The 14,307-nt window shown below is 47.5% G+C and overlaps 1 protein-coding gene across 2 annotated transcripts in view; it reads left to right on the top strand.

The window, feature by feature from the left end:
- Nucleotides 1-14,307, top strand: part of MYO10 (myosin X) — a 191,653-nt gene that overhangs the window by 164,456 nt on the left and 12,890 nt on the right. Inside the window, exons 25-31 of one of the 2 annotated variants that reach the window (XM_045847792.1) lie at nucleotides 529-1,392; nucleotides 2,270-2,393; nucleotides 5,482-5,725; nucleotides 8,758-8,853; nucleotides 11,285-11,378; nucleotides 12,074-12,129; nucleotides 13,964-14,106. In XM_045847792.1, the coding sequence (XP_045703748.1) occupies nucleotides 529-1,392; nucleotides 2,270-2,393; nucleotides 5,482-5,725; nucleotides 8,758-8,853; nucleotides 11,285-11,378; nucleotides 12,074-12,129; nucleotides 13,964-14,106 (1,621 nt within the window). Of the gene's footprint in view, nucleotides 1-525; nucleotides 1,393-2,269; nucleotides 2,394-5,481; nucleotides 5,726-8,757; nucleotides 8,854-11,284; nucleotides 11,379-12,073; nucleotides 12,130-13,963; nucleotides 14,107-14,307 lie in introns of both variants that reach the window. The other variant, XM_045847791.1, reaches the window with a different exon arrangement.

Raw genomic sequence — 14,307 nt, 5'->3', positions numbered from 1 at the left:
ATGACAGCAGATGCCTCTAACCAACACAGCCACTGTATTCCTTTGCTCAGGCTGCGGTAACAAAGCCCCACAGCCCGGGTGGATTAACAATAGGAACTGATACTTCTCACTGCTCTAGGATGTGGAAGTCTAAGATAAAGATGTTGGGAGGTTTAGTTTCTTCTGAGGCCTCTCTCCTTAGCTTGTAGGCGGCCCCCTTGCTGTGTTATCATGTGGTCTTGCATCTGTGTGTGCATCCCTGGTGTCCCTCTGTGTGTCCGATCTCCTCTTACAAGGACACGAGTCAGATTGGGTTAGGGCCCCACCTTATGACCTCATTCTAACTTAATCACCTCTTTAAAGACTCTATCTCCAGATACAGACAGGATCTGCGGTACTGGGTGGGGTTAAGGCTTCAGCATAACTATTGGAGGGAGAGGGGCCCCAATTTAGCCCAAAGCAAGATCTTGTTGTTCCTCACGGCAAAGGAGGAGCGGCTTGTCCCCTGTGCCTGACCTCTAAGGCCTGCCTTCCTCTCCCGTCCAGCAGGAGGCGGAGCGGAAGCGGCTGGAACTGGAAGCCCTGCGGAAGAGTCAGAGGGAAGCCGACCTCAACCGGGAACTGGAGAAGCAGAAGGAAAACAAACAGGTGGAAGAGATCCTGCGCCTGGAAAAAGAAATCGAGGACCTGCAGCGCATGAAGGAGCGGCAGGAGCTGTCCTTGACCGAGGCCTCCCTGCAGAAGCTGCAGCAGCTGCGGGACGAGGAGCTCAGGAGGCTGGAGGACGAAGCGTGCCGAGCTGCGCAGGAGTTCCTGGAGTCACTCAACTTCGACGAGATCGACGAGTGTGTCCGCAACATCGAGCGCTCGCTGTCGGTGGGGAGCGAGTTTTCGGGCGAGACGGGCGACCTTGCTGAGAGTGCCAGTGCCGAGAAGCCCAACTTCAACTTCAGCCAGCCCTACCCCGAAGAGGAGGTCGACGAGGGCTTTGAGGCCGAAGACGATGCCTTCAAGGATTCGCCCAACCCCAGCGAGCACGGCCACTCGGACCAGCGAACAAGTGGCATCCGGACGAGCGATGAGTCGTCGGAGGAGGACCCCTACATGAACGACACTGTGGTGCCCACCAGCCCGAGCGCGGACAGCACCGTGCTGCTGGCCCCCTCGGAGCAGGGCTCCTCCAGCGGGGAGCCCACCTACTGCATGCCCCAGGGCAATGGTGGCCTCCCCTCCCCGGAGGGCGACTACGACTACGACCAGGATGACTACGAGGACGGCGCCATCACCTCCGGCAGCAGCGTGACCTTCTCCAATTCCTACGGTAGCCAGTGGTCCCCAGACTACCGCTGCTCCATGGGGACCTACAACAGCTCCGGGGCGTACCGGTTTAGTTCCGAGGGGGCGCAGTCCTCGGTGAGTACCCTCTCCCCTGGGGGCGCAGGCTCCCCCACACTGAGGTGAGTGTTGCCCTGGACCACTCCCCGTTGCACCCTTACTCGGATGAAGACTCCCCCATAAACCATGCCAGGATTTCAAAGTCAGGCTCTTAAAGACGACCTCAAACCCTTTTCTTTCTCTTCCCTAAAGCAATCGGATTAGTAAATGGAACTTTGATGTGTCTGTTGTAGGCTAAACACAAACCTCAGAGCTGCATTTTTGCCAAAGCCTAAGACAACTGGCGTATTCAGTGGAGACTGCGGCTCTGGCCAGCCACGTGGGGCAGGAGACCTGCCATGACGGGAGCCAGAATGGCCCGGGGCATTTTGGAGAACGTTCCTTCCAGTGGCTTCACAGTCCACACACCACAGGGTGTTCTCGCTTGTTCTGGTTGCGAGGGAGGACTTGTTAAGGACTTACACATGCCCTTTCCAGCTTCTGCATTCATTTATCGTTTCCTTTTATTTTTCCCCCCAATTGGCCACACATTAAATACCGCCTTGACTTTCTTAAGTCTTGAAGGTATTTTTAGCTTAGTAATTTAAAGGGAATTAACTCTTGCATGGTTTGATGGCAATTACAACTTGAAACAGAGTGTTGGTTTTAGAATAGGTAGCCTTTGGATTAAATGATGTCTAGCGTTTACATACCTATGCAGGGGACCATTGGATCTTAAAAGCTGGTGTTTGTAGTTCTGAGTTTGTGATGAGCTCTCTGCTGTAACGTTAAGAACAGGCACGCTGCGTGTTTATCAGTCGTTTTTATTTTTTTTGAAGTTGATAGATGAACAAGCGTGTCAGTTGCTTGTTTCCTGGTGTTTTTGCTCACCATGGGCTCTCTTCTTGTCCTCCAGTTTGAAGACAGTGAAGAGGATTTCGACTCGAGGTTCGACACAGATGATGAACTCTCTTACCGGCGGGACTCCGTGTACAGCTGTGTCACGCTGCCTTACTTCCACAGTTTCCTGTACATGAAAGGTACGACCTGCAGCCTCCGTGGCACGTGGGTTTGGGGTAAAGGGAGGGAACGCTGAGATTTTGTTTCCACTGAGGCTGATGGAAGGACTGGGGATGACCCGCTCCCTACCCCTTACCTCGTGTTAGGTTCTCCGGGTGCAGGGAGGATGCAGTATTGATATGACACAGGTGACACGGTGGCACCAGGAAGCATGTTGCCTTGACGGTCCTCACTCACTAGGTACAGGATTAGGACAAAGTGTTTACAACCACTGTCACCAATGATGAGAACGGCAGTTGTACATTTTGATTGCTACTGCACTTTGAATGTACTGTCTTGGACTTTATTCCTTGAAGACCTTGAAGAATATTCATTTTGGAAAGCCTGTACGTTTTTGGAAAGGACCTTGTACTCATACCTTATTCGTGGTTTTGACTCTGACTTCTGAATCAGTGGGAGAAGTCATGAGAATCCGTAATCTTTGCCTGGTTCCGATAGTTTCACATAGTTGAGCAAAGGGGGCTCTCGGGTTTCTCGCATGACCCTAGACTGGATGAGGGGAGAGCATCCAGGTCTTGGGGACGGGGCCGGATAACAGAACCAGTGTCCCCAGGTGGCGCCCTTCACTCTGCAGCCCTTTCTTTTCTCTCCAGTTCCTGTTTCCCCAGAATCAGGTTAGAGTTCTCTGCCCCTTCTCTGCACTTCTCTCTCCAACTGCCTTGAATCGTCTGCTTTTCCTTATCTTCCGCCGTGAAATAAATGCTTTGTATTTATTTTGTTCTTTCTCTTTTTTTTTCTGTTCTTTGCTTCTGCTTCTCTTTTACTGGCATATTTTTTTTGTATGTCTTTTGTCCTCATTTTTTTTCTGTTATGTTTTCTTTCTCTTTTTTTTTTTCCTTTTTTGCCACTCCTGCTCTCACTTTTCAAAGTTCAAAGATCCCTAGGGTGCTCATGAAAATGACACCAGGTTTGTTTTAGGGGAGATCTGCCTGAAGTCACTCGTTGGTGGAAATTTTTATAGGGGCCCTAGAGAGACAAAGATGGAGAATTCTAGCCACGTGACCTAGCTAGCATTGGATCACTTGATAAAGGAAAACATGTGATCACAAATCAGGACCTAATGATTCAGGAAGTGTCTAGTCATAGCTTTTAAGATTTTTTCCCATGTATTTCTCAGAGTAAGTATAAGCTTTTTGTTATTAATATATTCCCCTCCCCTTAATAGTCCCTAAGTTAGCTTTTAAATTCCCTATATCACTATACCACTTTTATTTATAAAATACGGCATTGATTTATTATACAGTTTTCTGATTATGACAAATGAGATTAGGAAAAAGTAAACATACATTCAAAGCATTCAGTTCAACGTTAAAGTATTCAAAGCTCAAGATTTGGTAAGCAAGTGAATTTTTTTTTTTTTTTTTTTTTTTTTTGGCAAACTCGCCACTTAAAAAGTTATTGTGTACATGCATCATTTAATCTTTTAAGAAGTCTTAAATAAAACTGTCAAATAAGAGATAACAATGATAAAACTCAACCACCAGATTATGTTTTATAAGTATAAATGAGTTTTCACTAGCCTAACAACAGCCTAGTAAAGGTATTTGCAGTTGGAAATGAATAACAATGACCAGATTCTTTATATGATGAACTATTGAGAAAGCACCCAGAACTGGGGGCTGAGGTGGGGGGCGCTGAGAACAACCCTGCTAACAGTGTAAGAGCACCAGAGCGAACGAACTGGCGGAGACAGCTGTGGTGACCCTGCTGTCGTCTGTGTCTTTGAAACACCTGTGAATAACTCCTATCATTTGAAGACGATAAGACAACAGAATAGCTTTGTATTACTGTTTCCTCTGGGCTTGTTGGAGGAACCCAGATTAAAGCCTCAAATCAGAAAGAAAAAAGTGGTAGTCCTTGGCAAGTTTGCCGTTTCTTAGGAAACTGCTCTGGAGTGCGCCGTGACCACAGAGACGGTCAGCCAGGGGAGCAGGTGGCGCTCTGGAGGCCAGAAAGGGCAGCAGCTCGAGTTCAACAAGGAAGTGCGAGTGCGTTTAGCACACCACGCACAGACCAGCGCTGCCGTCGCCAGGCCTGTTACAGCGCGAGGCTTGGGTCTGCAGCCACTGGAGAAGTTAACCTGCGAAGGCCTTTTATTTAAAGTTATTTCTCATCTGTAAAGTAGAAGTATTTTCTTTTATACTTACTTTCGATATCCATGTTTAAGTGTTCCTTATTTGCACTACTGGCTGATCCAAGAGAGTGACTTGGGGACATTCTATAATTGTTTGAAGTCGGTTGTGTGCTTCGGTGGGGAGAGTAGAACAGGTGTTTGCACGATGGTGGTAAAGTGTCACTCCTGAGTGATGGTGAAAAATCTAGAGTACTGAGATAAAATTACCCTGCTTGAAAGGCATTAGAAATATTTTTCTATCTTGTGAAAGATGACTTCTGTACATCTTTGTCTTCTCTAAGTTCACTCAACAACAAAAAAAAGTTATCCGCTAAATAAATCTTAGCTAACTTGTCATTTTTTTTAGGTCTAATCACAATTCAGTTTGGAGTCTTTCTTTGTTTCATATTCAAAATCGTGTGCCTTATACATATAAACCATTTTCAGATGATGCTTTTAAAAAAATGTGTTTATCCAAAAAAAAGGCATCTTTTATTTTCCTATGTAAGTTAAGAGCCTATTGCTAAACTACAAATTCCCTGACAAGTCATGTCTCGTGGACCAAATAAGGCAGGAATGTGTAAACTCTGACACTGTTTTACACTAATTTCCCCTCTGGGGCATTTGAAGATAAACACACAGCAACGCCTCTCCCCCCAGCCTGTGACTCACTGCTGGGGTAGAGTGTCAGTGTGCTACTAGGAAGGGACAGCATTCCTGGGTCATCTGAGCAGCCTAGCGGAACGTCTGTCCAGTGCCTTCTGAGCACAGAGCACAGGCCGGCAGTGCCATCACCCTTCACTGGGGGGAGTCTGAGGGCAGGTCACTTGAGGCAAGGGTAAGGACACTTTGAACCCTAAGACCTCCTACTGATCTTGCCATCCGATTTGAACGAGTTTCTCAAACCCCTCCCTGTCCGATCTTGCGGGGAACAGGTGGCTTAATGAACTCCTGGAAACGCCGCTGGTGCGTCCTCAAGGACGAGACCTTCCTGTGGTTCCGCTCCAAGCAGGAGGCCCTCAAGCAAGGCTGGCTCCACAAAAAGGGCGGCGGCTCCTCCACGCTGTCCAGGCGGAACTGGAAGAAGCGCTGGTTCGTCCTCCGCCAGTCCAAGCTGATGTACTTTGAAAACGACAGCGAGGAGAAGCTCAAGGGCACCGTGGAAGTCCGGACGGCAAAGTAGGTTGCTGCACCTTGGATGTGGCCATGGGGTGGTGCTGTGGGGCTGCTCGATCACCTGTCTCGGTGCCTTCAGAGCCAGCTGGTGCGAGTCGTTTGAAGCAGTAGACTGACCGCACTGGGTGCTGAGTGGGTGCTGATGAATTATCAGGAAACTAGGGAAACGACTTCATCTGTAACAATTCGCTTTCTTTGGTTACATTCAAACATTTGACTCTCATTTGTAAGATGCCATTTGGACATAATGAGCCCATTGGAGATGTGACTGGGCGTTTACAGGAATCATGGTGTGAATGTTGAACGGTCGGTGGAGAATCTTTTATCATCCTTTTATCGGTCAATGTACCACTCTCCATTCTTGTACACTCCCGGCCGTGCCAGCAGATTGCTAAGTTGAGAGCCGACTGCCAGTTTGGAAGTGTTAGTTTTTTTGTTCCATTTTGCTTTTAGAGATTTAATTGACATGTAACATTATATTAGTTTCCGGTGTACAACACAGATTTGATATTTGTGTACATTGCAAAATGACTGTCAGCACAGTCACACATTTCTTACGATGAGAATTTTTTAGATCTACTTTCTCAGCAGATTTCGGGTTTGCAAGAATACAGCGTTATCAACTGGTCCCCACACTGTACGTCACATCCCCGTGACTTATTTTATAATGGGGCATTTGTTCCTTTGACCCCCCCCTTCCCCCATATTTTGGTCCTCTTTGATCACCCTCCACTGTGAGGTGTTTTTTGAAATGAATCATCTATGTGTATATAGCCAAGTTCATGTTCAGCAGTGAGAGGAACAGAACTGGCCCTTACCCAGCTCAGCCCCTTTTTCTGTCACTCTCTCGTCCACTCTCTCACTGAACCAAAGCATTTGAGGGCTGGTTACTTTCATTAAGAATTCAGTAAGGTTTTCAGAAAATTGTTGGAGTTAGGGACAACTGGGTACCTAGATAACGAAACACAAAACTTGTTCTGCCATAGCCCGTAGCCATACCCCACTCAACTTGAACAAACCCACGAATTTAGAAAACGGGTAAAATAAACTCTGAGAGATCAAATGAACTCCTGGAGTCATGAGACCTGAAAGTGACACAGGATTCTGATCAGCCAGCATCATCAACTTGAGAAAATTACTCATTAAAAGGGGGCAGTGGACAAGGAGAGGAAAGTGTTGCGTGTATTTACAGGCGAACAGGGGAGCGCAGACGGCAGAGTCCGGGGCTTTTCCGGGCTGCCTTTGGGGTTGGTTCGCTTTAGGAGCCCATGTCCCACAGGAGTGGGTTTGGGGGGATTTGACTCTGAGTCCTCCCCAAAGTTCACACAGATGTAATTAAGATTAAGATTTTTTTTTTTCTTTATATTTTGAAATTTTGTTACAGAAAATTTTACTCACATGCACGAGTAGGTAGAAGAACTTAGTGGAATGCATGTGCCCAGTACCCAGCCATTAGCAGTGTCGCCCCTAACCTCACTTACGCTCTCCCCACAAAGCAAGTCTCTGGTGGCATGTAATGTCATCTGTAAATATTTCTGTATGCACTTGAAGATTAAGACTTTTTAATATATAGTCACAATACTATTATAACATTTAAGAATAATGATACAATTTCCCCAGTTGTCTTATACATGAAGGTGATAGTGTTCTTACTGGTTTGAGTGGGTCTGTTTTTTCCCATCAGAAACTCATTCACCTGATTTATAATTTTTTGTCAGTTGACAGATCTCTCAAGTTCCTTAATTTATTCCCCCTCCATCTTTTCTTTCCCATACTGTCTCTTATTGAAGATGATACCTCATTTATCCTGTAGCTTCCATACTATATTTATTGTTCACTGTGGTTCTGATAACATCATCATTACACCCCCACCTCCAAGGAAGCTTTCTACAAATCCAAGCTCCCAGCTTCCGCCTGCAGAGAGCTCTCCCTCCTCCTCCCCCGCCGTGTCTACTGAATGTTTCCGAGGCTTCAGAACCATGGCCTTGCAGCCAGATCATAGTCTTACCCTTTCAACACGCAGGGTTGCTGACTGAGTTTCTGGGAGGCCCAGTGGCTAATGCAGGATGACCCGGTGTGGGCAGTTTTACCTGGGAGTTATCACCCTGCTCCTGAGGCTCTGTTGCCAGGAGCTTGGCTGGTCCCTCCCCATTGCTCACCTGTCCTGCCACTCCGAGAGGGCTTCCCAGACCACTCTGTAAAGTCACTTCTTGGTACTTTTTGTTGTTGTTGTTGTTTAATATTTTATCTCAGTGAGTCTGTAAGGTTGTACATTTATTTTTTTTCTGACCAGTTAGACTGTTTAGCTTTGTAGATGTAGAGGAAATGTTTGACTGTGGACAGTTACAGTATTTCAGCTGTCAAAGTCAGCTGGCTTCATCCCTGAGGTCCTTCATCAAGTACAGTCACAGCGCCCTCTCTGGGCCAGTCCTGACCGGAGTTTCATCCTGATGTTGTTAACCCAGTCCACCAAGCGTAAGCCTGTAGTTGTTTAGGGAGTGCTGGGTAGAGAATAAGGTGGTACTGAGATCCAGAAACACCCCAATCCTGATCTTCACCCCAGAGCCCCCAGTGAAAATAATGTGTCTGTATATTGGGGTGGGTATAGCAGGGGTCTCGGCCAAGGCCTTACACTGTGGTGGGAATCTGATGGGAAGCAGTGACGAATCAGGAAAGACCTCTGGCCAGACTGGCCCCCTATTGCAGGTCCTTCCACTGAAGAGCTGTGAGAAGAACCACATGAAGGGTGGGTAGGCTGGAGTGAGAGCTGCTGCCCCAGCCTCCTGGGGCCTGAGCGGGCCGGGCCTCCTGTGGACCAGTGTGAGAAGAGAGGGGCCCCTCCCTAGAGAAGTCAGGCGTCTGCCCCTAGAGGCCACAGTGGTCTTCATCGTTTCTTAAAAAAAAAAACAGGCTGAAGTAGGTATCTGACCTTTCCATTAGTTTCTGACTCAATCATCATTTGGGGAAAGTGCTTTTCTCACTTATTGTTAAGAATTCTATGTTCCTGATTTGATTTGGTGCTTTTTCCCCCCTAGAGAGATCATAGATAATACCAGCAAAGAGAACGGGATTGACATCATTATGGCCGATAGGACCTTCCACCTGATTGCCGAGTCCCCAGAAGACGCCAGGTGAGGCTCTGTGCTATCGACCTCAGCTGACTACACCCTCCCTCCTGCGTGTCACCCAGACCACCGCTTACCTGCTGGCTCGGAAGAGATTTTCATTGATTTCTTAATTGGATGGTCGAAGGGCTCTGAGTCGTAAGAAATTGATGTACTTGTCCCCTAGGGCATCCTCCACGGGGCAGATCTGTCCATGGACAGGATGTAGTTCAGCATTTCCAGCTTCGAGTGCCGCCTGCCAGACCCCCTGCTGCCCCGCTCAGACCCGAATTGTCGTGTGCAGCGTACGTAAACTGTGCAGCTGACACACAGCCCAAAGCCCACCCTCCAGAAGGTTCTGAGCTTTGAAAGGGAACAGCTTGTGTTTGCCGAAGGCTTGAAAAGGCAGGAGCGTTAAGCACTGGCTCTTTAAGCACATGAGGGTGCTGGGACATTGGCGAGTGTTTCAGGTCTTGCTACTGGAGAATTCGAGCGGAGAGAACAGATGGTTAACATTTAGAGAACGTACCGTGTTTCAGCCCACCTTCTACATGCCCCACGCTGCTTCCGGTCTCTGTAGGGCTGTGTGGGTGGCCCCTGTCACCCAGTTCTGAGCAGTGCCAGAGAGCACCTTCCAGTTCATGAGAGTGACATCCTTCGGCCTATATTCTTCTTTTTTTCTGCTCAGAAATCTTCAGCATTTCCTAGTGAGTTCTCAGGGCCTTTTGTTGCCCCTGCCCTCTGGATGTTTGAGTGGACACAGTGCCAGGGGAAGCAGCACTGAGGGCAAAGAGAACAGCTCTCCCCACGGGAACAGCCTGCAGCCCTGCCGAGCCATACGTTGTGGCACGAACTGGGAAAACCAGCCAGCCTGGCATCACCGCCCCATTGTTCTGCCTGCGACTGTGAGAGACGGCGTGTGGCGCTGCTTGCTTTTTTTTTTTTTTTTTTTCTTCCCATTTTTTGTGGTCCAGGGAATGCCAACCACTTTTTAGTTGAATTACAGGCTCAGCATTGGCAGCTGCCCTGTGTGTTTTGTGCCATAATGAACCTGCTAAATTTAACATTTGGAATATTTTAGCCAAGGACTTTTTCCTCTGACAAGTGGAGACACACTTTTAAAAATTCCTTTTCGGATTCCAAGTTGCTCTCTGCAGATTGAAAGTGCAGTAGGCTGTGTGTGTGTGTGTGTGTGTGTATGCACGCACGTGTGTACAAGGTGGCCTACATCTTCCATGTATATGTCTTTAGTGTTTAATTGGGGATATTTTTGAGCTTCCACATAAAGCAGTAACTGAAGTCTCGCCTTTAGGTTAACCAGAGTTAATGAAGCAAGTTCATGTTAGAAGTTTCCCTTATCTCCATCAGTGTCTGAATGTTGAGTGTTTTCAAGCTCTCGGTGACATTTTTCTCCTTCAGGGATGATAGGAGGTGGATTTAGTGCTTTGCTATAAATAACTCACCTAGCTTATTTATACATATAGGTTTACATGTTTACTTAAATCTTCACCTGCATTAAGTACTTTCTCCTCTGCGTTACTTGGTAGGGGTGTGTATGTACATCTCCCCCTCCCCATAGCAGTTTACATATAATGATACTGTATTGGTTTCAGGCGTGCAGTGTAGTGGTGAGGCAGTCACACACATTACAAAGTGGTCCCCCCAGTGTTTCTAGTGCTACCAGTCCCCTACAGGAGGAGGGCGTCCTAGCATCTCTCACATTTTGTAGTTGCTTAATAAACGGATGGATGGATGGATGGATGGACAGACAGGTGAATATTCAAGATCATTTTCTTTGAGCATGTATTGGGTTCCTAGTTACATCATGGCTTTTGCTGTACTTGATTTTTCTGGGGTTGACATGTTTTGAGTCCTCTGATCAAAATAAGTTTCCATTTTCTACTCCAAGCAGTTGTTTCTATTTCCAGCTCTCCTGTGGTTTTACTCACTTTAGACATCCTTCCAGGTGGCTGGGAACCCCGTCCTGGGAACGACTGGGGGAAGGGGGCTTCCAGTGGCCTTTCCGAGAAGGCACTCCGACATTGTTGGCCTTCTTACCTTGCAGTTCGCTTTTCAAACATGAAAAGGCACTCGAATGCTCCCAGGTTTTAAGTAATATCCTCAGGTCAGTGTTTTGGGTAGAACTGAGGGTTTCATTTTTCCTGCCAGTTTCTTCAGGAGCTCATTGTCATTATTTCATGTCTACAAAGGTCTGTGGACTTGGAGAAAAGGCCTTCAAATTATCTAAAATGGCAACAGGTGGTACTTAAAGTACTTTGGCTACTTCTTTTAACTTTGCTCCATGCTGGTAGGAAACCCGCACTCACCCCTGAAGTGTAGGCACAGGAAAAGCAAAGTGGGTCGGAGGAAAGGTCCTTTTTCTCTAGGGAGAAGGGTGTCCCTGCTTTGCCAGTCTAGGGGTTGTCCAGTGCTGACGGTCGCTCTCTCCTTCCCACAGCCAGTGGTTCAGCGTGCTGAGTCAGGTCCACGCGTCCACGGACCAGGAGATCCGGGAGATGCACGACGAGCAGGCAAACCCGCAGAACGCCGTGGTGCGTGAGCATGGGGTTGCAGGGTTGGGGGGTGTCCTGGGGAGGAACTAGAATTTCTAAACGCTCTTTTAAAGAGAAAAACGGGAATGTGTTGGTTAAAAATCATACAGAAAAACAGAACGAAAGAAGTAGTAGTAGGTTCCAATTCTCCTGCCTCAAGCCATCAAAAGATCAAAAAAAATTCCAATTTTTACTAAATCATGGGAGCACGTTACACTTTTATTTAAAGGACTTAGTGGATTCTAAATTTTATTCTGTCTTCATTTTAATCCAAGACACATATACACAGCCATAAAAGTTATATTTTAGAAATAAAGTTTTATTTTCTCATAAGAAAGACTTAACACCAAATAAAGTTTCTTAGCAGACAGAATATGAAATGTAACGACAGATCATTTAAATTACAACATTTGTACTATTGAAGGAAGTTCATAAACACTCCACACTGAAGGTGTTTTAGGAAAAAGACAGACGGATTAATTCATAATTTGTTTAAACGAGTGGACAGTAGGTTCCGCCCCGTCTGGACGCTGTCTGTATTCACTGGATACCTTTCTTGGGTCACTTACTTTGCTGTGAACACACAGGGAGCCCTTTGGTTTGCCTGTTGAGAGGGTGGTGATGTGGGGGCATGGAGATAATGCGCACTGTACTCGAACGGCTCCCTCATGCTCTCTGCGTCTGCTCCGTTGCAGGGCACCCTGGACGTCGGGCTGATCGACTCCGTGTGCGCCTCGGACAGCCCCGACAGGTGAGCTCCGGTGTGACTCCGGGCAGCAGTCAGTCACCCGCGCACGCACGCAGCTCTCTCTGCCTCTGGGCCGTGAGGAGTCCCTCGGCCACATGTCCTTCTCCCCCGCCCCCCCCAACCCCGTCAACCCCGTCAACCTCAGCAACACAGAGTTTTCCTTCTTGGTACCCAGTTTTTAAGTCATCCAGAACTTTTTCTCTCCGGGTCTCTTTGGAGTGCTGGGGGAAACAGTAGAAACCTAACTTAGACAGTCGATGAAAAAAAAAAAATGCTCATGTCACCGAAATAGTCTTTATTTGCATACAGCACAAATTCGGGATTCATGTGGGACGAAAATGCCTGTTTGGGACAAACGGCATTCCAGCCCAGTGTCCCAGGAAGGGGCAGTCCCCCTCTGTAGTGACCAACTGCAGGAACGGTCCCTGGAAGTACGGGCTTCCCCGCTCTCTGAATTTAATGTTGAATTCAAAGGTTTTGATCACAATTCATGTGAACAGTATTGACTAAATTATATACATTTATTTTTCTTGGCATTTCCACCTTATCTGTGCCCTTAAAGCAGCATGCTTTGGGGGTGGGGTGTGTTCTGGAAAGCAAATCGCCCTCAGAGCTAGACCGTCTGGGAAGTCCTTATCCCCGGCGACCTTTGTCTTCATCGTCCCTTTTTCTTTGCCGCTTATAAATTCTGAGTAAGAATCAGCTTGGCCCCCACCTTCAGTGACAGCTTGAGGAGGTGGCTAGAAATGCGCTCAGACAGAATGCGCCAGGCGGCATTAGGGTTTGGGGGCACCACACTATTGGCGAAGGCTCCTCAGGACCGCGGGTCCTGTGTTTGTGGCCGTCACCCTGCGCCTTCTGAGACCTGGCTCGGGGACCTTTAACACGCGTGTGTGAGGTCAATGTCAACAAGGCCCGGAGTCTCATCCTGATGGTCACGTTCCTGCCCCATCTGGGTCATTCTTTTCCCCTGACCCTTTCACTCCATCAGCCTCGGTGTGCAAGCATAGAAATTTCCATCTCTGCTCAGACTTTCTTTTCCTTGACTACCCACCTTTCTTCCATCCCAACTAGAGGAAAACCTTTATTTTTTAGGAGCACCTGTCTTTTTATGTCTACTAACTACACTCTTGTCAGCCTTCCTTTTCCTTGAACTTTTGCTGCACTTAACCACAGTGACCTTAAAGAGATTGTTCAGTCCCTAGCTTAGCCGGTTAGATAGAAGAGTTAGTATGAGCAAAGGCCTATGAGAGGCTCAGGACACTGAGGGGAAGAAGGTAAATTTCCATCATTGTGTTACCCCGCACTGGGGAGTGAGCCCTTGTTAGTTTGCTTTGAAACAGGGGCCCAGCCGGCTTTTCGTACCAGGGCGTAATGAAGTGCGTAAGACATTCCATTCCCACCTGTTTACTGATCTTCTGTTATTGGTGTCTGACATTTCATTACCGACCCACGAAATGTTAATCCAAGGCAGTACCCAGAGGCAGAAAGAAATTTACTTTGGAGAGGCATCACATCAAAAACTTTCCCCCACAGTCACCTTATTTTGCCTTCCCAGAACCGAGTTCCATCTGGAAAGTTTTGCATGAAGAAATGTTTTCCCTTCCAGGGCCTTCAGAATGTGTCACTCTGAGTTTAAAGGTTAATGATGCAAAAAATAAATCCTGCAGAGATGAGCAAGGTTTGCTGTCCTTACCATAAAATACAAATAAGCATGGCCATTTTTATCCCTGTGGCCCGTAAGCCCCAGAGCACGGCGCTCAGCCTTGGCTCGGACAGAGGCGATGCTCCCAGCTGCAGCTAAGAGGCTCTGCTTCCTTCTCGCCCTGTCGCTCAGGCCCAATTCCTTCGTGATCATCACGGCCAACCGGGTTCTCCACTGCAACGCCGACACGCCGGAGGAGATGCACCACTGGATCACGCTGCTGCAGAGGTCCAAGGGCGACACCAGGGTGGAGGGCCAGGAGTTCATCGTGAGAGGTATTGTTCACGGAGTCCTGTTTTCATTCGCACGGGTGTCTGCAGTGTTCCCGTTTTGAGCAGCTTTCCCCAAGTCAGTTTGACTCTTAAATTGCTAAAAATATGAAATAAATTACTGTGGTTATTGCTAGCAAATCTGTAGAAATACGACCCATGTACATTCTTACCTGGTGTTTAGTGTTTCTCTTCATAGTTTTCAGT

This window comes from Phyllostomus hastatus, unplaced genomic scaffold (genome assembly GCF_019186645.2).
Source record: "Phyllostomus hastatus isolate PE091 unplaced genomic scaffold, TTU_PhHast_1.1 phas_contig_58, whole genome shotgun sequence".
Lineage (NCBI taxonomy): Eukaryota > Metazoa > Chordata > Mammalia > Chiroptera > Phyllostomidae > Phyllostomus > Phyllostomus hastatus.
Note: the sequence above shows the minus strand (reverse complement) of the source record. Positions and strands in the feature narration are given on the sequence as shown.